The sequence below is a fragment of the Larus michahellis genome, chromosome 2 (assembly GCF_964199755.1).
Source record: "Larus michahellis chromosome 2, bLarMic1.1, whole genome shotgun sequence".
NCBI classification, from domain to species: domain Eukaryota; kingdom Metazoa; phylum Chordata; class Aves; order Charadriiformes; family Laridae; genus Larus; species Larus michahellis.
The window spans coordinates 98,242,364-98,265,785 of record NC_133897.1 but is presented as its reverse complement, the minus strand read 5'-3'; the positions used below and the strand labels follow the sequence as shown (position 1 = coordinate 98,265,785).

At 41.7% G+C, this 23,422-nt stretch overlaps 1 protein-coding gene across 6 annotated transcripts in view; it reads left to right on the top strand.

The window, feature by feature from the left end:
• EPB41L4B (erythrocyte membrane protein band 4.1 like 4B) overlaps window positions 1–23,422 on the top strand; it is a 177,496-nt gene that overhangs the window by 60,584 nt on the left and 93,490 nt on the right. For all 6 annotated transcript variants that reach the window (XM_074576347.1, XM_074576345.1, XM_074576348.1 and 3 more), the window contains exons 3-12: window positions 9,013–9,055; window positions 11,223–11,301; window positions 14,676–14,720; window positions 15,535–15,587; window positions 19,907–20,027; window positions 20,634–20,721; window positions 21,756–21,844; window positions 22,591–22,660; window positions 22,833–23,002; window positions 23,102–23,211. In XM_074576347.1, coding sequence (XP_074432448.1) covers window positions 9,013–9,055; window positions 11,223–11,301; window positions 14,676–14,720; window positions 15,535–15,587; window positions 19,907–20,027; window positions 20,634–20,721; window positions 21,756–21,844; window positions 22,591–22,660; window positions 22,833–23,002; window positions 23,102–23,211 — 868 coding nt within the window. The remainder of the gene's footprint in view (window positions 1–9,012; window positions 9,056–11,222; window positions 11,302–14,675; window positions 14,721–15,534; window positions 15,588–19,906; window positions 20,028–20,633; window positions 20,722–21,755; window positions 21,845–22,590; window positions 22,661–22,832; window positions 23,003–23,101; window positions 23,212–23,422) is intronic.

Sequence of the window (23,422 nt, the reverse complement as noted above, 5' to 3'; positions counted from 1 at the left end):
ACTCGCTTTTTATTGCTAGTATTTGATCTGGAGTGGCATCAGCTTTCATTGTCTGTATAATAAGTCTAATGAAAATTATGCTACACGAGGCAAGTTTTTTTTCTATAATTTTGTGGTTTATTTCTCTTTATTCCCCCCTCATCTCTGGGATATGAAGTTTCACTGCGGAGAAGAGAGAGGGGGTAACCTTATATGTACTGTTGTTTTGTGTGGTAGTGATCACGTTCAGTTATAGGTGTGTTCACGTGCAAGTATAAGTTTGGCTTCTGTCACCTCAGGTCTGTGAAGCAAAATATTCCTTGGACTGAAGTAGGTTGTTACATGTATATGAATTAAGATAGCATACTGGTCTTGAAGGATGTCCATATAGCTCTCCATTAGTTATGTGTAGACTATCTGGACTACGGATAAACAGCATCACGTACCAGGATGCTTCTGAAATGTCTCTGTGCAGACTCAGGCTGGGACAGGCAAGGCTTTCATGAACGCCACAGGGTATGTGATTGGAGGTCCCAGATAAGGCTGGGTAGGGCCATTAAGGCCTATCAGTGCCCTCAGGGCTCTGTAGTTAGCATCTATGGCCTTGTACTTCCCAAGATCCCAACCCAGAGCTTTCTTACCACAGCTTGTTTTACCTTCTGCCGCTGGACAGCATTGCTTGCACCGTCCCACTGCTGCTAACTTGTGGGTAGGAGGTAGCTGCCTTTCTTCACGTGGCAGGAGAGAACTTGGCATGAGAACTGCTTTTTTAATTCCCGTACAACTGGTAACACACAGAATAATGTTGGTTGAAAGGGACTGCTGGAAGTCAGTTGGTGCAGTGCCTTGTTCAGAGCAGAGACAATTTAGAAAACCAATATAACTTCACACTTTGATCAGGTTGCTCCTTATGCCTCCGACAGCACTGTCGTGGCACTATACCACTGTGCCTGAGCTCCGAGGAGGGTCCAAAACAAGAGCCACCACTGTATCACTGAGCCACCATGCTTGAAACCCTTGTAGTTGTAAGATCCTGCCAGTATTTTCTGAAAAGTTGTTCTCATCTAGGCCCAAATGCAAACTGTTCACCATATTAAACCCAGCTTGGTCTTGTGATGCGAATGCTATCTGAGCATTTTTTTTTTTTCCCTTCATGTCAGGTAGGTGAGATCATAGAACAATGTCCTGAAAGATTCCTCCAAAACTTGTCTGTTGAGGGATGTGTGTATATGCCAGAAATGGTAGGTTTGAGCCTGTGAAATATAGCTCAGCTTCCTTCTGCCAAAAAACTGGAAAGATCTGAATTGTGCATGTATGGAATAAATTATATATGCAGGCCATAGGATCTTTTCATGCATATATGCACAGTGTCCCTGTACATAGGGTAACCCTTTTTATTCTACTCTGCAAATGTAAATACTTAAATAAATTCTGTAGTTGGTAGACAACAGAGTGATATATTTTAGCAAACAACTGGCTTCAAAACCACAAGTAACTGCAAGCCACAACTTCAGAACAAACTGCACCTGTTCTCCTGTTCTGTTAATTGTGTGTGTATGTGTATATATATATTATAAAATCTATGTGTTTGTAGCTGAAAAAATGCGTTGCAAGTGTGATGTCTGTCTTTGTTAAAAGTGAAAGGAAAAATAATACGAAGAGAGATAGGTAGAAGTCAAGCTCTAGTTTTCCTTGACTCAGGGCTCTTTTTGCTATGACCACTACCAATGGCTAAATAATGGGGAGGGAGGATGATTCTTCTAAAGTTACTGCCAGATGGACATGCATGGGCCCCATGCCATTCTTTGGCAGGTTAACACACCTGGCCTTCACACACCATTCTTGAGACTGGGGTATGTCTGTAGAGTTTGTCTTCTCCCAGCTAATGTTAGGAGCAGAGACTGGGCCACTGGTAGGGAGCTGGCCATTGGCACAATTTCATAGAAGAGAGGCTAGGCACGCTGAGCAGAAGACGCAGTGTTTCTCTTTCTTTTTTTTTTTTTTTTTTTTTTTCTTCAAGTCAGGTAGGTGAGATTGAAGAGCAGCGTCCTGAATGATGCGTCCAAAGCTTGTTTATTGAAGAGTGTGCATATATCCAAGCTCCTGCTCAGAGCAGCCCCAGTTGGATCCCATTGCTTGGGACTTTGTTCAGTCATGTTTGGATACCCTCAAGGACAGTGGCTCCACAGCCCCTCTGGGCACCTGTGCTGTGTCTGAGGAGCCTCACGGTGACAGTCTTTTCCTTTTGTCTAGCTGGGATTTCTCCTGGGTCTGTTGCCACTTGGAGCATCTCTAAGAAGAGTCAGTCGTCATCTTCTCTGCAGCCTCCCAGCAGTCAGCTGAAGTCACCAGTCAGGTCCACCCCTGAGCCTTCATTCTTGATGCAGACCAGAGGCAGCTTCCTCAGCCTGCCCTCACATGCCCCAGCACCTCACCATCCCAAAGGCCCTGCGCTGGGCCCTCACCACACTTATCAGTGTCTTTCCTGTACTGGGGAGACCAGAAGGGGACACAGGAGTCCAGATGCAGTCACCAAAGGGCCAAATGAGAGAGGAGGAAAGCATTTTTACTGGTTTGTTGTTTTGTTTTTTTTTTTTAATTGGTTTATTGGTTGGGGTTTTTGATGTTTATTGCCCAGTCTTGAAAAGGACTCTCAATGAAGCAGCTAGAAGGGACCCTAAGGGTGAAATCCAGCACTTCTTTCTGGCAGAACTGCTTCTCCAAATGCATTGGCTTTGCCTGACAAGGTTTTGGTAGTGGTGGGACTGTAGGTGTTGCTTCTGATAGAAGATGCCAAAAACTGTCCCCATGTTAGACAGAGCCAATTCCAGCTGGCTCCAAGACAGATCAACACTGGCTAAAGCCAAGCCCATCAGCAGTGTTGGTAGTGCTTCTATGATAACATATTTAGGAAGCAGCTGAGAGAAGGGAGTGAGAATATGAGACAGAAACAACTCTGCAGACACCAAGGTCAGTGAAGAAGGAGAGGGAGGAGGTGCTCCAGGAGTCGGAGCAGAGATTCCTCTGCAGCCCATGGTGAAGCCCATGGTGAGGCAGGCTGTCCCCGTGCAGCCCATGGAGTTTAACGGTGGAGTAGATATCCACCTGCAGCCTGTGGAGGACCCCATGGCGAAGCAAGTGGATGCCTGAAGGAGGCTGTGACCTGTGGAGAGCCCACACTGGAGCAGGCTCCTGGCAGGACCTGTGGACCCATGGAGAGAGAAGAGCCCATGCTGGAGCAGGTTTGCAGGCAGGACTTGTGACCCTGTGGGGGACCTATACCGGAGCAGTCTGTTCCTGAAGGACTGCACTGCATGGAAGGGACCTATGCTGGAGCAGTTTCTGAAGAACTGCAGCCTGTGGGAAGGACCTACATTGGAGAAGGTCGTGGAGGACTGTCTCCCGCAGGAGGGACTCTACTCTGGAGCAGGGGAAGAGTGTGAGGAGTCCTCCCCCTGGGGAAGAAGGAACAGCAAAAACAACATGTGATGAACTGACCACAACCCCCATTGCCCATCCCCCTGTACTGCTGGGGGGAAGAGGTAGAGAAATCAGAAGTGAAGTTGAACCTGGGAAGAAGGGATGGGGAGGTGTTTTAAGATTTGGTTTTATTACTCATTATCCTAGTCTGATTTGATTGGTAATAAATTAAATTAATTTCCCTGAGTTGAGTCTGTTTTGCCTGTGACAGTAATTGCTGAGCGATATCCCTGTCCTTATCTTGACCCATGAGCCTGTCGACATGTTTACCCCCACTGTCCAGTTGAGGAGGGGGAGTGATAGAGTGGGCAGCTGGCAGCCAGCCAAGATCAAACCACCACACCAAAGCGTGAGCTGTCTCTCGAACATCTTTGCTTGATCTGTTGCTATTCATTGTGCACCACCGCAGAGGGTCTGGCTTCATTTTCAGTCGCCCCTTGGGTAGGCTTCTTGTCCTCAGACTGAAAAACCCCCACCTCCAGGCCCCAAGGACCTTGGTGACCCTCTGAGAGTCTCCTCCTATCACCCTGGTGCAGCAGCCATGGAAGCCAGGCGCTCTCCTCCCCTCTCTCTTGAGGCTTGGCGTGTAATTTGGGCGTGCTGCAATTGTCTGTGTTCATCTTGCAGAATCTTTATTTAAATAATTTCTCCAGCCAGTTTAGAAATGTGTTTTTGTGTCCCAGCTCTCTGTCTCTCTCTCTGCAGTTTAAAGTCATAAGTAACCCTGCAGAGGTGCATTGTGTCCCATCACCCTGCTTCCTATTAAAAATACTAACCAGTATGACCCCTGGTGTTTATTAAACCCTGAGTTGCATCTGAGCAGTTTATCTAAAAGCCTTTTTTCTCTGCATCTACATTTTCAAGAGGAACATAACTTTCTAGGATGGATCAAAGAAACTTATATGAGTGTAAAGAACAAATCTTCTCACAGTTTAAGCTGAACTCTTGGGAGCTTTTACTGTTTCTAAGTATATAGTATATGCTTGTGTGGTCCCTGAGTTTCTACATGACCTCAGTTCTCCTTTGGTTTTCTGTTACTACCATAATAATATTTAAAAGGTGACCTTCAGAAGAAAAGAGGAAAGAGCTTTTTCTCCTTTGTTACTTTTTAACTTTATACGCGTACCCCCAAACTGTGGTTTGATGGGTAGGATTTTTATTGAGTTGGTCTTGGTGATTCCTTCCTCCCATGTGTTACATGTGTTTTTATCATCTCTGCTTTAGAAGGCCGTGTGACTAATGGCAGACATCTTGGTAGGGTTCAGGTGCCTAAGAAATCAGGCAACAGGAAGGCAGTTGAATGGGTAATTGACTTTTGGTTTTAAAGGTGCCAGCTTTTGTTTAGCACACGTTCTTTTCTGAACCTGACCATTTAGCACGGTTCTCCCTCCTGTACCTCTAGGTAAAATTTGAGAAAGCGTTTAAGCAATGTTTTGCAGAGAGCAAATAAAACTTCCGGTGAGAATGGGCTTTCTCTTACTGATAATTAAGTACATAAATAAGCAGAAGGGAAAACAGTCTATTCAAGATGTTCTTCATCCTTTTTAAACCAGCAAAGCATGCCAACCAAAAAGGGTCAAATGCAATTTTTTTTCCCTTTCAGGTCACCTTTAAGGGCTGCATATATCAAGACAAGGATATTTCATTCTTTTAGTAGAGAAGGAAGTAGAGAGGCAGTGGAATTAGCAAAGCTGAGGTCTGTGATGGCTTTATGTCAACCTGTGGTACTCCCCCTTTTAGTCTTCATTTGGCACCCACTGTGGTCCTTACATAGATTACTCCAGTAGCTATAGTTTATCTACTGTATCTTGATACAAATACAACTTTCCCCTGCTGCGTGATTATTTTGAGAAAACATTGGTTCCTACCACTTACGAAGCGTTAAGGTGCTTATTTTTTCCTCTTCGGTTAGATAAAGTGAGTGATCAACAGGAGAGCATGCTGAGATAAATATGTACTTCCGGTATTTTAGGACCTCTTTTTTTAAAAATGGTGTTTCTTTCACATGGAATTGTTTGGCATGTGTTTTCAACACATGAATCCCAACCAGTAACTACTGTTTTATGTCAGTTAATACCATAGGAAATATTATACATTTGGCAAAGCAAAGAAATTCTACTGGGATTAAACAGGAATAAATGAAAGTTAATCCAGCATTTGAAGTTCCAGTTTACCTGACAGAATTAAAGGAGCACCCACATTGTTTTCTATAGCTTCTTGAAGAGGAGACACGGAAAGGGAGGTGCTGATCCCTTGTCTCTGGGATCCAGTGACAGGACGTGTGGGAATGGTTCAAAGCTGCACGAGGGGAGTCTTAGACTGGACATGAGGAAGCATTTCTTTACCAAGAGGTTGGCCTAACACTGAAACAGGCTTCCTAGAGAGGGGGGTGATGCCCCAAGCCTGTCACTGGTTAAGAGACATTTCGACAATGCACTTGATATTGTGAATGGTCAGGGAGTTGGACTAGAAGATCATTCATTGTAGGTTCCTTCCAACTGAAATATTTATTCTAGTCTAGTCTATTCTAAAGTAATCATAGAATCTTGATCAGCTGCAGTTTGACAAGGTTTGGGTTTTTTTTTCCCTTACTTTAGGCAGTTTAGACACTGTCTTCCTATCATAACACAGTCCTAAACCAATTAATTCTTTTCATCCTCCTTGTTGTGCACGGATACTTCTGAGTCCAGACTGGATAAGGGGAATGTGGCGTTGCATAGTTGAAATGACTGTGGTCAACCTCAGTCCTATGCCGTGAGATCCATAGTTAAGGTGTTTTTTTATTAGTTCAGATCCTGAAATGATGTATGGTTATTTAACCAGACTACACATTAGGTATAGCTACAGTCATAGGTGCTGAGAGAGCAAAAGTCCCCTCTGGTTTTATTCAGCTTCGTAGTGAGACTTCAGAATCCATTGCTTTCACTTTCCTGTTCTTGAGTCGGCAAGCAGTGTGTAGCTAAGCCCAAACGTTTTTTTGCGTCTTTAGCTAGAATGCTCTGAAATCTTTGACTCAATTTTTGGAGGCTTTCTTCTGGTTCACTGACAAGTGTTTTTTGACGTCACTTTCTAAACCTTCAAGGTGTTCAAGGCTTCAGAGCTCTCACTTGTAGCCTTCACTGCCCCATGAGGCAAGACTAGCTTTTCTTGATACGTCTGTTGTGATCCTGCTTGCAACAACTGTCTAGACAATTTAGGTGAAAGGGAGAAAAAGGAGGGCAAAATTTTTTGAGCTCATTTTGAGGGACATTTGGAAAGCTGCTGTGATTTTCAGTGTGAAGAAGCCTTCTGACGTTATCTGAGGCAAAAGATTGTTGAAATTCAACCAGATTTTCACAGAAGTTGCACAAAATATCTGACTGACTTTTAGATTGGTGTTGGTTCACAAATCTGCACGAAAACTGCCAGGCCTGGGAACTCTGGGCTACCAGTCCATGTCCTAACCCCCTATTTTTATTTTGTGATCTGCGTGGTGGCCCCATTGCACACAGCCATCATGTCCAATGCGGGATGGGCGTAAAATGGCAGCTCATTCTTGGCTCTGAAGAGAGATGAGTTTAATACTTGCGTTTTGTCTCCTGGAGCAGTCTGCCTCTGCCTGCTGGGGTACGGAGAGTGAATGGTAGTTTCCTGTCCTAGCCGTAGTCTCATTTAATGGTCTGCACAAGTAGTTCCTAGAGTCTTGTTAGTTGTTTTTAAACCTTCTTTGAAGTATTCACACTTACGAATAATCAGTTTGAAACTTGCTGTTGTTTGAGTTTTAATACATCTAGAATACCACATTCCAAGATTGGGACTATCAGTTATTAATTCTTTGGGAATTATTGCAGTTCAGGTTGTGCAGTCTTTATTTCTGAACGTGGTAGTAACATGAGCAACAAATGAAAAGTTATTTAGGATTTTTGCCTGTAGTACAGGTGTTATTCATGTCAGGTTTTATTTGACATGAGCTAAACTTTTCTGTTAAAGGAATCGGTATATTTGTATTTGTTGAGTGGTTTATCTTTAGCCAAAATAAATATTGAGGAGAAAGACATTTTTGTAGCTAGGTATTTGAAGCATAAATAATTAATCTGCCCTGGAGGTGTGAAAGTAACAGACTTGTATAATTTCAGTAAAAAATGCAAAATTTCATTATTGGTATTTTTTCCTTATCAAAAATTTGAAATTTCACAAAGCTTCTATGAACTGCTGTGTTCTCTGTTGTAATTCTTCATAAGAGAGCAACATAGAGACACAATAAATTACTTGCAACTCTGAGGAAAGTATTTGTGTGAGCTGTTGTAATGTTTTATTTCCACTCTGGTAGATATTTCTCAGATTGTAAGGATGGTTTCCTTGGCAGCCTCACCTAAGGGAGTCTAGCAAGTCTCATGCAAATAAAAGCACCTTCAGAATAATTGTTTCATTTCTCTTTCTCTCTCTCCTTTTTTTGTGAGATTTATTTACCTCAAGGGTTGTAAGTCGTCAGGCTTTCAATCTATACCCTTCTATACCTGTGATATATAAATTTTTGCCTTGGCTTGGGATATACTTAGTAAATAAATACCAGCATTACTATCCAACAAGTAATTTTTCACATTTATTTAGCCATGGTAGCGCGGTGTTAGTCGAATGATAATTAATCATTCAGAGATTCTCCTTTTTTCTGAAAGCATGAATGCTTTAAAAGGAAGCAAGGAAGAGGGTTTTCTTTCTCCTAAGATTTTGTTCCATAGTCCCTACTTTATTACTTTAAAATAAATAAAGATAGAAAAACATGTATTTCAGGGAAGTCCAAATACTGTTTTATTACCGTGTGCGACAGGAGTGTTTACATGGGGTTGCTTCAAATCCGATTGCAGCCTTGTGTAGGGCATTGCACAGTGTCAAAGATTTAAGCTAAATTTACACCAGAGAGTGTTTATTGCTACTCTTCTGTAGATGCAGCTTGCACTGACGAGGGAGTGCATAAACTTTGCTGGGAAGCATACTTTTTTGTCATCATAGTTGCATCTAAACTAACATCTTTTGCTGTTAGTTTAAAAAGGGGAGGGGGGATACGCATCAGTGTTTCCCAAATGCTTTTAGAGGGGGTTAAGCCTTCATCCTTATCTTGGAAAAACTTGGCTATGGAGCAATGGAAGGCAGGACAGTACGGGATCTGGAGGGTCTCCATCAAACAGGGGAGTTGAAAGGAGAATGAAACCCAGGGGTTTGGCCTGCTGTCCTCAGGGACACTTGGGCACCAGTTAAACCCGGGGACAAAACTGTATTCTGCTTACACGCCACTGCTTTGTGGCTTTGGATTTTGGGGTTTCATCTCTGGAAGAGAGAAACTTCCCTGGCAGTACTGATGAATGAGCTGGTAAATGAAGCTTTTGCCCGTGGAAGACGGTAAGTTGGTAAATGTGCAAATAAACACTTCTGCAAATGTGTAGAAGTTTAGCAAATAAATATGGCAATATTTCCTTTTAGGAGATTTTTATCTGTTAAGTTTTACTGTAATTAGTTTATTATGTCAACAAAATCTTGAAATGGAACTGCTTTTAAACATGGATTTTCTTTTTTTAGCACTGGTTGGACCATTCAAAATTCATTAAGAAGCAAATAAAAAGTAAGTACCTTGTCTCTGCCTGTTTATTTTGTTACTTCCTTAAGAATTTGAACTTAGAGTATTTGAATGTGAGTGTGCATGTTTAAATACGGCCTTTAATGGAATAAATATTTATTCATTATTTATTCAGCTAATTGGCTGACTATATTATGTCTAAATGCAAGAGCACTTATAAGCAATAGACCAGCCTTCAGTAGCCCTCGTTAAATATGTGCTGTTTGACTGAGGCAGAGTATGTTGCCAGGTAATTTGTCTGATCTGTGAAATCAGGTTGCCTGGACACAGGTCACGGTTTCTGTCACTGCTTCTGATCCAGAACAGATTTTGTGGTTTTTTTTCAAAGGGTAAATGGAAAATATTTCATTGTGTAACAGTTAACCTCTTGTTTTGTAGAAATAAAACTAGCAGAAATACCTGCTGTTTCATCAAAGAGGGAGTTTTGGGTGGAGGGGTTGGGTTTGGCCACTGAGTTTTTTGTAGAAAATGGCTGAGGCAGTCAGGTTGCTCCTGGCTCTCTAATAATCTGGTTGCAGGCTTGCGTACAGTATAGCATCGGCACTAACGTGTTTTGTTAATGTACTGCAGTTGGCCACAGCCATAGGCCAACTGATAATACCGCTTCTGAGAGGTTAAAATACAGCGTTTTGCAAGGAAATTGTTGACCCCCTTGGAGGACCTCACAGAGATGGGTCTTGATTGTTTCAGTGGTGCTTTGCCTTTCTTTCTGAGAAGTATCCAAATGTCTAGGCAATTTTTGTAAATGGCGGAGTTCTTTTTCAAAGGCCTTTAGGACAGTTCGCTTTCACCCCACGATGTGTGGGTGTTGGTCTGCTAGAATAGATGGTAAAGATAGCTGCTACGAGTAAGGTTTTGGTGGTTGCCCTTTCTCCTCACCGTTTCATCACATCACAGACTGCTTTACCGTAAGTGACTAAGTGATTTGCCGGTGTGCTTTCCTTTTCTTGATCTGTCTTAAAATGTGGAAAATCAACGATTCTGTAACACCTTCAACCAGTTCAGTTGCACTGTTTTGTCTGTGTTTAATCTGTGAAGGGCCTGTTTTAAAAAGAAATGGGTCAAGCCCTGCCCTGAAGAACGCCGAAGAGGGAAGCAAGTTGATGAGGGTTGTAAAGGCCTGTCTCACAACAGGATACTTTTCTTTACCTTGCATTCAGCAGGTGCTTTGAGAAGAGTTCCTCTTTCATGATGGATGTTGCTCACTGCTCTTTTTTTTTTCCCCAGCAGTGGGCAGGTAAGAGTCATTATCTCGCTGATGCAGACCTTACCAGTGGTGCCGAATTGTTAGCCTAGGGTACTATAACCTGTCTCCTAGAAGATATCATTGGAGGTGACATCAAAACTCTAATTATTGGAGTTTTGGCTGCACGTCATTTAGTAGAATGGATTATTAATAGACGCATATATACTGCATTGATGTGATGTTACAGAATACCTTAGAAAGGTGTGAAAGAGTCATTTTTCTGCACTTAATATACCAGCAGGGTGTTGGTCTGAAAGATGAGGCAGATAAGGATGCATTGGTCACCGTCTCATGGTTGCTGCTTAACGTGGTACATAGAGAGTCAGACCTAGCGTTCACCTTCTGGCATTAGAAAACAACTGTTCTTGCAACTCCACTTTGTGGAATTTGTTAGCTTTCTGTGTTCATGGGTGCCTTCCAGAGTCCTGTCCTGCACTTTTCACCGTACCTATCTTACCTTTTCTCATTCAGGTGTATCAGTTGGAAGCTGATCTGTTGGGTGGGGTGGGGGTTAGAGTTGTGTTTCCGCCTGGTAACAAGCAGCATCTCCCTTCCATCTCCCCTGGCTCCCTGTAACAGGAAGCATTCCTGGAACTTGCTGTCATTCACAGTGTGCTGCGGGACACACATCTTTGAACAAAAATGTGTTTGCCAAATGGACTGTTGCTTAATTGATCTAATGATTAGAGTGTCATGAAGTATGATAATCATCTATATTTTTTTTTATTGCATGCTTTTTTAAATTTAAAACCATAAATATTTGCTGCTTTGAAGAATTTGAAAAGCATACTTCATTTTGGGTTTCTTGGGTTGTGGGGTGGTGGCTGTTGTTCTGCCTTAGCAGAACCGCAACTAGTATAAACATTTTTTTTTTTTTCCCCCCATTTAAAATCTCTGCATATACAGTTGGACCTCCGTACACGTTGCATTTTCGAATTAAGTACTATTCATCAGAACCGAACAACCTTCATGAGGAGTTTACAAGGTAAGAACTATGTATGATTAACTGGTTGACTAGTTGACTGGTAGAGGGGTAAATAAGACATCTAAGGTACATGAGGGTAGGGGAAGCAGGTGACTGGACCTTTCTTACTGAGAGGTCATTTTGTCTGACTTCTTAAGTGTTTTCCTACTATCAGAGAAACACCATCTTTTTTATTTGCTGCCAGAAACCGTTCATGGGCCTCTCCAAGTGTTTTAGTCTGTAGGAGGTGCTGTGTTCTGGTGCTTTGAAGGTAGCAGAGACAGGCAGGGTTGGGTGGGGAGAGCTGCAGCTGGGGGACAGCTGCACTTCGCACCAGTGACAGCTGCCATACCTCCGAGAGGATTTTCCGTCGTGTCCTGCTAAAATGCCAGTGCTCTGCTTCGTCCCCCTTGCTCTGAGACTTGAGGGTGATTTAATGATGGTACAAAAGCTACAGAATTTTGGGAATAGGCAGCTTGAGTTCCTGGTGAACAGTTGGTTGATTGAATCTCTTCCACTTCCCCACAAGTTCTCTGTGGTGCAAAAGGTGTAAAGACCGCATTGTGTAAAGTCACCTCAGAATACCTGGAGGTCTTTTGTTTCAGTCTGGTGGGTCGCTTGCTGGGCTGTGAGGAACCTTGCTGGGTTCGTAGCACCCTAGTGTGATCTAGAGGATATTCTGAGAATTGGGAAAGGAGCAGCTAGAGGAAAAACGTCTACTTACCTTTTGTATCAGCCAACTTTGTGTCTTCTTTGTACAGTAATCATCTATCTTAATGTTATTTTATCTATTTTTGTTCTGCTTCTCGTGGTAGGCCACTTTCTATGTCTTGTAATTTGCTTGGCAGTAATCAGTGTACTTCCAATCAGCCTAAGGTGTTTAAAGATTGTTGGTTGTTGTAGTTCACGTGCATGTGATGTTTACATTAAACTTATGCCTGCAGGCATATGTTTACTTTCTCCTTTCATATCTGCCGCTTTGACCATGTTTTGGTTTTTTTTTTCACTACCTAAGACAAGATCAAAGAGCTAATTGTCACCACCTTATGAGACTGACACGGAGGCTTTAATATCCATCATGAATTTAGTGCAGCAGTGTTAATTCAATAAAAGGGCATATTCCTATACAACATATAATTAACCTGTAGAACTCTCTCCCACTTTTGTAATTGTATACAAGATCTTAGAGAATCCAGAAACCTGGATGATTTGGGGGCGTCTTTACTGAGAAAATGCAGTTAAATTAGTAGGAATAGTATACGTTTTCTGACAATTGATATAAGTCTTCATACATCAGGGTGCATGTCTGACAAGTATTACATTTCCCCTGAGGTCAAATTATTCCATTACTGTCTACCGCAAGATTTCTTGCTTCGTCCTCTGAAGCATATGATCCTGGTCACTGTGAGATGTGTGTTTCTGAGCTATGTGATCATTGCTGTGATCGAGTAAGACATTCCCTCAAAAAGTATTAACCTCTGATGCCTTGTGGTCTAATTATTGCTGAAAGGTGGCATTTCAGAAGACTATTTTAATTAGAAAAACACTTTAGTCAGCTAAATTTTCAGTGTTATGAACAATTTTTTTTTAATTATAAGCTTGACAGAAAACCACTGTGAAACTATGGAAGGAAAATGAGCTGGAAATTGATTTTACAGTGAACAAACAGTTGCATTTTTCTTTTTTGCTGGGGAAAGTAATTTTGAATGTTGCTGTGTTTTTTAAGAGTCTTTATACTGGCTAGGTTGTATTTTCCATGTAGCATGTTGAGTAAAAAGTGAAGATTAGCAACCATATACTCAGAATTATTCCAAGTGGAAATGGAATGGGAGTAAGAGGAGGGAGAAAAATGATCTTTAGTAATAACCATGAGCTGGGCTGGTTGGGGGTGAAGGGGGCTGTTGAGAATTCCTTGTGGAGACCTGTTTCTAGTGAAGCTGTAAACATCACATTCCTATAATTAGCCCAGTAATGGGCTGAAACCCTTCACCCGCCCAGTGGCTTTTGGAAGACATCTTCTGTCACTTTCATGGGACCCGATTAGTTAGTTTAGTTCGAAAAACAACAGAGGAATGTGTCTCTATGTGTGTGTTGTGGAGAATTTTCTAAGGTATTTTGCTGATTTGGGGGACATCAGCAACAGAGATGCCGATGCTCTTGTCGGTCTGCCTGCAGAAAAGGAGCAAGAGTGAGGCAACGCCAACCAGAGCAGAGCTGCAGCGCTGCACAGGCCGGCTGACACTGACAGAAACGTTGCGCCGTTTTTTCTTGCAAATTTAGAAGAGTTCATGGGATTGTGAATCATCGGGGGAAAACAATAAGATCAGGAAATATACTTGTCTACCCTTAATCTATGCACACAAATACCCAGGTTTGATTGGCAAGTCAGGTATTAGCCAAGCATGTGAATCAGAGATGCGACACAAAGCTAACGTGGATAAATCTGATTCTGCCTCAGTGTATCATGAGAAGTCTTTTTAATCTGCCTTTTCATTTCTGTTTTCCTGTCGGATTCCAACTGTTCATCCTTCACCACGTTCACAGCAGTGATGGAAAGCACTTTATCTTTCTAGCATCCTTTGTAAAGATAGGAGAGGTTTACGTTTGCGTTTACCGGGTTGACTCTCAGTAGCGTTTCGTGCTTTCTTCTCTGGAGTCGCTCATCATTGCAAGCCTCAGCCCGCAGTGACCAGAGCAGCGCAGAGCCTGCCTGTGCCATCCTGTCCTGTACAGAGCTCTTGCATGGCCTGGGGCACCTCAGCCTGCCTCAAACCCCAGCTCTGAGTGGCTGTAAAACGTGAAGGATGCCTAGATCTGAAGATCAGCAAGAACTTAAAATGCTAGTACAGTGTGAAGGCTGTAAATTCCTACTTGCCCTGCTAAATAAATGTGTGGGCTCTGTGGAATTCAGGTTTCTTTTATTCAGAGTTTTTCTGCTATTTTAAGTGAAAATTCAGTCTGAGCTTTTCATTTTGCCCTGTTTGGACTTTTTTCCATGTTCTGTATTAGTGTTTGAGAAGGTAGCCCTGAAGTCTTCATGCCTTTATCTGTGTTTTGTCCCTAGATCCTGTAGGTCAATTCTTGCTTTAATTGGGCAAGTTCAGGATTGTCAGTAACATTTAGGTTGCTGTGGTGTATTAAACAGCAAGGCGTTGGACAATGTCCTGAACACAACTAGAAGGTGGAAAAATGTTCTACTTTCTTTGATTTTAGTGAAAGCTATGGGAACTTTAAAGGTTGCAGGGTGTATCTGGGTGATCCCAAAGGCCCTTTTTTTTTTTTTTTTTTTTTTTAGGAGCAAGTTAAACTCAATGAATTGGAATATTTTTCCAGCCATTGAGGCTGGAAAGATGACTTTATATATACTTTTGACTCTCTGAATTTTTATTTGTCAGGTACCTGTTTGTATTACAGCTCCGGCAAGACATTCTTTCAGGGAAGTAAGTACCTCTTTGCTCTTGCAGCTATAATTTGAAGTGTCTATAATAGTTAATCTCTTAGTGATTTTGAAGATTTATTTTAACTTAAGCATGATTGTTTTAATTCTTTATGGTATTTGTGCACAGATAATAAATATAGTTTACACTTCCATGTGCATTTTTTTCCTTTATGGTAGAGAATTATGGTATTTTTCCTTATGGCTTTGTGTGCATCATGACTATATGATTGACAAATAGAATGGGTAGAGACCTTTGGGTTGACCAGGTGATGGAAAGGTATAAAGAGAACAAAGACTGTCCTGATTTTTATGACTTGGAAATGTAACATGGGCTTGCCATACTTTTCAGTATGCTAGGTAAAAGAGGGAGGAAAAGATGAAATGCAACACTTTCTGTGCAGCTCAACCCTGCAAAAATACTTTTGTATGTTTATAGTCTCACCCTGGCCAATAAATTCAGACCTGCTCTATTTTTTTTTTTCTAATTACAAAACCAAAAAGCCTCAAAACCAGATGTTCTAAAATACAGTGTTGGAGCAAAAATGGTTTCATAGTCGTTTTAATGTTGTCTCTATTAGTTCAAACTTGTTTTATGGTGGAGCATATCATGTGTTTAGTGCTAATTAGAATGTACCAAATTAGGAAATAATCATATGCAAGTAAAAATTAATTGTAGATGTTTTGTATCATTAATAGCTTGTGGGAGTTAATGCTTCCATTTCATATATCAGACTAGTTTTTAGCTTTATTGCAAGAGGATCTCACTGAGAAAAAAGACATGATTTTATAGCTTGAGGTTTTTTTTTCTTTTTAAGACTGAAATGCCCGTATGAAACTGCTGTTGAACTAGCAGCTCTGTGTCTTCAAGGTATGCAATCTTTTGAAAGTGGTTTGTCTTAACGTGTTAAAAAACTCGCCTACTAGTTTCTTTTCACTCTTTGATACTAATGATGTCTCTTTGATCGTATATAAATGGCATTTCTTTCCCTGAGGAGAAGAATTTCAGGGCGATCACTTTCCTGCCTCCACTCCATTCATAACTTCTGAACTACATTAGCCACACGTGCCGAGGGGAAGGAGCCTCAAAGGCATGGATAGACGAAGCTTTCGTGGAAACCAGGGGCTGACGGGGGAAGACAGACCCCAAATAGTTCCTTGCTGAGGGAGAAGCTGTGGTGTGTGCACAGCGTTACCTCTTCAGCCTGAAGAGCCAGCTGGCCCCTCAGCACAGCCGTTGTGGCGGGCAGGTCCCTGCGGGTGCAGCTTTGAACACGGGCTGCCTCCTGCCTGGCCAGTGCTCGGGAGAGGGAGCATCCACGGTGTGTGGCACAGGAGATGGTTACAGGGCAGGAGGGAAGGGATGGCAGGTACCGGAGAGGAGAGAATTACTTTGAAAGGTAAGAACTAAGATCACTTCTGTGTCAGGAGCAAGGGCTACATGATTTTAAAAAAACAGGACACTGTTTCATTAGTTTATTGTAGGAAAAAGTGGGGTTTTCTTATTACTGCGAACACATTAATACAAATACTCATTCCACTTCAGGTGGTTTGTTTTGTAGATGGGAAGGAAACTTGTGTGATGAAGCTCAAACCAAATTCAATTTTTTTCTAAAAGAAAGTGCAGTGATCCAGACCATTCTAGGCATATCAGCAGCAAAATGAAGCGAAATGAAAAATACTCTTCCTGTTCTGCTGGTGGTTGGCAATAGCACGTGGAATGCTTAGGCAGAGTCACTTAGTTTAACACAGGAATGGAGATAACTCAGTGATTCTAGATGCACTTAACAGTCAGAACTGGGATTTCAGTTCCAAACAGCAACAGGTGTAAATCTTAAGGCAGTGAGTTATTTCCCAGCTTCCATTTGCACCAGCCTGGCACAGCTCTGATTAATAGGTGTGCAAAGAACTGCTGCAGGCAAACTCCGTTTGTCTTTTTGAGATGGAGATAATCTGGAGCCCCTATTTGATTCATTACTTCCATTTTCACAGATAAAAACACCGGTACCCTCACCCCTGGTCTAAGCAAGGAGAAGCAAGCAAAGAATAATATGTTGATGCCTCAACATTTTGGGTAGTAACTGACGCCTGTGATTACCATGTAAATGTAATACAATAGCCATCCATCATATTTATAATGTCTCCAACTAGGTACAGAACTGGCGCTTCTTGACACTGCCTGTGGGAACGTATTTAAATTGTGGTGGCATTTTTATACTTTTCTGCTGTTTTTTTTTCAGTTTCCGTTTTCCGCTATTTTGGCATCATCGCAATAAGTTTCTCCAAAATTATTTCATTATTGCAACTAATTTATTTATCTCTGCTGGCATATGCTATAATTAGCATTTTTATAACATTTCTTACATTTTATTGACATTGGAAGCTCTTAATTAAGAGGAGTTTAAAGAAATGTCAAATGATTATTCCCTCCGTACGTTATGTTTACTCTGTGAAATCCAACCTTGCCTCCTTAGCGTTGCTTTCTGCAGAGTGAGGAAGAAGTTATAAAAGTCTGTTTAGGAATTGATGCTCCAGCCCTCTGAAAGGCCTTTTCTCTTTACAGGGCAGCTTTAAACTTCATCAACCATTTTCTTTATCAAGGAAGTTGTTCTGTTACAGTAATTCTTCCTCTCTCTCAAACAGCGGTTTCCAAGGCTGCTGTTCTGTGTTAATCGTATTTCAAACAGAAATTGTTGGTTTGTTGCCAGTCCCGTGAAGGAACTTCAGTAGCCAATAGCATCGATCTGCAGTGTGTGAAGCAGATACATAATCGCATGCTTCGCTTAGGGATTATCTGCAGAAGGGTCGTAATCAAACTTGAATTGTCACTGCTAGAATAAGTTTTTAACTACCTCGTTAGTCTTCTGTGGCTTTCGTATTTAACCAGGTATACTTTTGAAACTGGTAATTAAACTGAAAAGGAAAACTTTTTCCCAGATTTTGAGTTGTTGATTATAACACATCTTCATGGGATACTGCAAACTTTTTTTTTTCCTTCTGTGTAAATGAATCAACAATATTTACAGATAAACACATTTTTTCAGTTTTCAAAAACTTTCTAGGAAACTCCCTTTTAAAAATGTCCCCCGGTTTATGTAGTTGTTTAATAAACAACACAGATAATGTATAGAAATGCATTATGTAATGCCTTTCCCTCCTCAAAAAAAATAAAAAGACTGGAGGAGTGGCATGCCAAAGCGTAATACTTTTGTGATAAAGCCACAAATAGCTGGGTCCTCTGCTGTGCCTTTGTGTTGAAAAATATAAGTGCTGCTGAGCCGCTCAGGGAAAGGAATTCCACCAGGAAGGACAGGAGTGAGAGCATCCTCATTTGGAGCCCGCACACGCTGCTTCTTTCCTCCACCGCCCCTCTCCCCTGTGCAGGGAGCTGATGAGGCTCTTACTGGCTCTTATTTTCAAGACCTGTTTCTTAGAGGTCAAAATGATGGCATCGTTTCTTTGCCTGAAAGTGAATAAATAGCAAGTGCAGCTATCGAGAAACAAGGGTGATATTTTTCTTGTACCTAATGCTTCTGCCCTAACTTCTCTGTGTATCTTTTGTCCTACACGCTCATGCTGCTTCTCCTCCTTACACATCCTCTTTACAGCACAGTCAGCCTTCATTCCCCGCCTTCTCGCTCAGTTAACAACTAGAGAAATCTCCCATGTTTTTCCTAGATAGTTGTCAACACATCAAACTTCAGTTTCCTACTTTTTTTCCCCTGGAGTCCTCCTTGCTAATGTGTTTGTTGTGGCTCCCTCTTATATACTGGAGACTGGACTGCCAGTACTTCTTAGCAACAGCTGTGTTAAATAGGCTTCCAACTTAGATGAAACAGCAGCAGAGCTGAGATATCTCTGTTAAAGACATATAGATAAGAATAGTAGAACTCACGATGGAAGATTACTATTGAAGGGAAAAAATGTACGTGAGTCAGTAGTTAGAAACGAACATCAGTGAACTCAGTCTGTTTAATATCTTCAGGAATGCTAAATGTTGTAGCGAAGATTGAATGCTCAAAACCACCTAGTTAAGTTTATCAGTCAACAGATTGCATTTTTAATGTACTTCCTACATTCTAATGTAACCTGCTAGGAAGACTGAGAGTGAATGAAATTTTTGCAACTGTTATGTGTAAAACTGCCTTGGAGCAATAGAACTGTTTTCTTCAAGGGATTTCATTTCCCTCTATGATTTTTTTTATGTAATTATTTATTTATTTTTAGTAGTAATAGCAGTAGTAGTCAAGAAACACTGACTGACAAAGGCCTGGTTTGGAATTGCATCGTGTATCGGGTGACAGGTGGTATTGCTGAACGGTGCATTGGCCACTGGTGTTTGTCTGACAGTCCCTCGGCAGTGACGTTGCGGCCTCTTTGTATAACAGCGGAGAGGTTCCAGGAGCAAAGCCTGTCGCAGGCACAAGATAGTTAAGGGCGTAAATCACTGAGATGCTCAGCGCTTGCATCTCCTGCTGAGCTCAGTAGAGTTTGAAAGTGTTCTGCTCCTAGAAAAGAAGATACCAGGTCCTAAGTAAATAAGTAGAAAGTGACACCTCGATTATGTTGACACTTCAGCATTTCTTTTCTTACAAATGACTTAATCTGAATATTACACCACCACTGTGGTTTAAAAAACAAAACAAAACAAAAAAAAACAAACAAAAAACCAAACCCCACAACTTTTATCACTGGCTTCTTGATACTAGGTATTATCTTCACGTTTTGACACGAACAGTAATGTAACAAAGCATGCAATAGAATGGGAAGTGTTTTGGAATGAAAAGTATGACCTCATTGCAACAAGAGGAGGTTTCAAAGTAACCCCTTCTGAAACAGTAGTGCATTGATTTTTGGTTTTAATAGAAACTTTATTTCCTTTAAATGCTTTAAAATCCAGAGAAGCAGCTTTAGTTAAGCTGGTTTAGTTCTAACGTTCTTAAATGTCAGAATTCTGTACCATAACCTTACACTGCTCCTGCAAATGCGTTTGTCTGACTTTTGCGGTGCAATCTGGTTTGAGTTTGTGGGTTGTCTTTTTTTAACTTACGATATCAGTACAAGTATATTCTTGTACGGCATACTTAGAAATTTATAAACTGTCATTGTCTTTGTGGAGATTATGGAATTAAATGTTTCTGGTTATCCCATGATCTTTATGATTTTAATTTTTCAACTGACTGATTGCAGCTGAGCTGGGAGAGTGTGAGCACCCAGAGCACACACCAGAACTCGTGTCTGAATTCAGGTTTGCGCCAAACCAGACCGAAGCAATGGAATTTGACATTTTTCAGAAATGGAAAGAGTGCAGGTAGGGTACCTGTGTGGGAGCGGTGTCTCTGGCAACAGGAGGCTTTCTTCTCTTCCACTGTCAAATATGTCCACGAGAACCCCTTCAACGGACCTAAAATGGCGATTATGTTTGTCAGTTGAGACCCCCTCCTTAGAAATGGCAAGCGGTAATTTAGGGAAGATTGGTAGGGTGAGTTTTTCTTTTTTTCTTTGTTTTTCTTTAGGGGATTTCATAACAGTTTAAGCAGGCTGATCTTTTTTCTGTTTGAGTTGGAAATAATTCTCTTTCTCTCTTTGACACATGCACACGTAAAGTTTTGTGTTCAGGGTAATGGCAAATAGTTTCTTTCCTGTCTTTTGTTAATAAATACAGTACATTTTGGTGACGCTGTCTTACCTGAACTTTCGTCCTTATTGGCAATGTTAGACCTTTTTCAGTTTTCATCCCTCTGATTTATTTTCATTTGGAGTGAATAGGGTGAAAGCATAGTCTAAGCTTGAAATACCATTTAGTGTCATTTAGACTGAGGGCCCAAAGAAAAGGGGTAGAGGAACAAATTTTTAAACATTTAAAACGGACAAAAATTTCCTACCATAAAGTATTAAATAAATTTTATGTTCGCAGGGGAAAGAGCCCGGCGCAGGCCGAATTGTGCTACTTGAACAAAGCTAAATGGCTAGAAATGTATGGTGTAGATATGCATGTAGTTAAGGTAAGATCCACGTTATACTTTATTTTATGCATGTGGGGTCAGAACATTGAATAGAGATGTTGTCTCAGGCAAAACAGTCTCAATTCAGGGAATTTCACTTAATTTAATACACTGCCAATTAACATAAGTGTTTAATTACTGATTTGGGTTCTGTCCAAAAAAAAGACAAGCACAGAAACACCTTTCTTCCCCCATCCCCAGCTCAACTTCAGTCCAACACCTCTCCTTCCCTCTTCCCGATGTCAGCTCCCCTTGTTTTCCCTGTGGGTTACACTCTGTCCGTCCCAAGCCCACGAGGTTGGGGTCATCTGCACAACAGTTTCTTTGTGCTGCTTCCTGCTTCTCACTCGTGTTCCTCTGCTGACCTGTGCTTCTTACTGCTCCTCTGCTGCTGCGTGGGTCGCCCATGGGCCACTGTCCCTCAGGGCCATCCTTGCCCTGGTAGGGGTTCCCTGTGGGCTGCAGTCCCTCAGGGCTGTCCCTGCCCCAGTGTAAGGCATCCATGTGCCATGGCCCCTCAGGGTTGTCCCTGCCCTGGGACAGACCCTTAAGCATGTCCCTCTTGTGGTGTGGCTCACCCCTGGGCATGGTCCCCCAGAAGGACCTCCTTCTGCAGGGAGAGTCTCCTCCCACGATAGTGTCTCCAGCCATGTTCCCCACAGCACCCCCTTCCACATGCCTTTTTCCCACATCCCTTAAATTTTTCCTTTTGTGTCTCCTTCCCCTGCTTGCTCTTAAACCCGTGTGAGCCAAGGTGTGGTCTCCCCTGGCTGCAGTCTTGGTGAGGGACCATTTCCAAGGCCGTCAGAGCCATCTGGAACACAACAAAGCCTCCTTCCGCTGCAGCCCCCTGTTGCCAAAACCTGACAGTTTGCACCCAATACAGATGCATATTCTTCTGCTCTGTAATGTGGAAAAGAAAAAAGAAGGAAACCTTATTGTTGAGTTTAAAATCTATGGATTTTGACATACTACTGTAGTAAGATTTACACTGCTAATGGCATATCGATTATTGATTCTGTGCTTGCTTGCAGGGAAGAGATGGTTGTGAATATGCTCTTGGACTGACACCAACAGGCATATTGATCTTTGAAGGAGCCAACAAAATAGGCTTATTCTTTTGGTAATCTGTTTTTGTGTTATATGCCTTTCTGTTAAAATGCTGAGATCTTTCCCCTTTACATAATGGGGTCTTGACTATATTTTGTAATGTAGGTCGAATCTACAAAGTTAAAATATCAATCTCCTATGAGGACAGGCTGAGAGAGTTGGGGTTGTTCGGTCTGGAGAAGACAAGGCTCCAGGGAGACCTTATTGCAGCCTTTCAATGCTTAAAGGGGCCTTAAAAGAAAGATGGGAACAAACTTTTTAGTAGGGACTGTAGCGATAGGACAAACAGTAATGGCATTAAACTAAAAGGTAGATTTAGATTAGATCTAAGGAAGAAATTTTTCACTATGAGGATGGTGAAACACTGGAGCAGGTTGCCCAGGGAGGTGGTAGATGCCCCATCCCTGGGAACATTCAAGGTTAGGTTGGACGGGGCACTGAGCAACCTGATCGAGTTGAAGATGTCCCTGCTCATTGCAGGGGAATTGGACTAGGTGACCTTTAAAGGTCCCTTCCAACCCAAACTATTCTATGATTCTATGATCAAGGTTACATCTGAAGGTAAATTGGCCTGGTTAGAAGTACCATTCTCAAATGCAAAATATTTGTTGAAAAATAGTCCCATTTCCAGGAAATCATACTTTTATTATGATTCCTTAAGTGCTCCAGGGTTGCAGATCACTCATACATTTTGGAGGATTCTCCTAGATTACAAAATGATATTTTTCCATTAATTTTCTTTTTGCTTCTTGTGTTTAGGCCTAAAATCACAAAAATGGACTTTAAAAAGAGCAAACTAACGCTTGTGGTTGTAGAAGATGATGAACAGGTAACTTTCTTCCCTTACTTGGGCCTGATCCAACAAAGTGTGTTGTGTGCTCAGGCTGGTAAGAGCTCAAGGGAGGCTCAGCACACTGTTGGCCCAGGCTGTATTTCTCCTACGAAGGACAGTAACTAATATCATGCATGCCAACTTCCAAAGCTTTTGTTTCTGCATTTAGGGCAGAGAGCAAGAGCACACATTTGTTTTCCGGTTAGACAGTGCCAAAACGTGCAAACATTTGTGGAAGTGTGCAGTGGAGCACCATGCTTTCTTCAGATTGCGAGCCCCAGCAAATAGTAAATCTAGTAGATCCGACTTCATAAGGCTGGGATCACGCTTCAGATTCAGGTATTTAGTGAAGTAACAGCAATATATTTGTGTTTATGCAAAGGAGGAGGTACAGCACTCAGCAAGAGGCAGTAGTTAACTTTATTTCTGTATTTCAAGTGGGCGGACAGAGTATCAAGCAACACATGGGACGAGATTACGTAGAACTAGTACGTTTGAAAGAAGGCCCAGCAAACGATATCCTTCTCGAAGGCATTCAACTTTTAAGGGTAAGTATTTGTACGTGTGTTCACTGAACTGGTCATGTAGGTGTCCTGTTAACTCATATAAATGTCATATTACAACCATAAAATCTGTACCATAGTATAAAAAGAAAACCATGGCAGACCACCTAAAAATCAGAATGTGCATGCGGTGTTTGGTTTGTTGTTGTTTTTTTTTCTCCAAAGTCAGAGTCTATTGTTCATATCTACCGTCTTT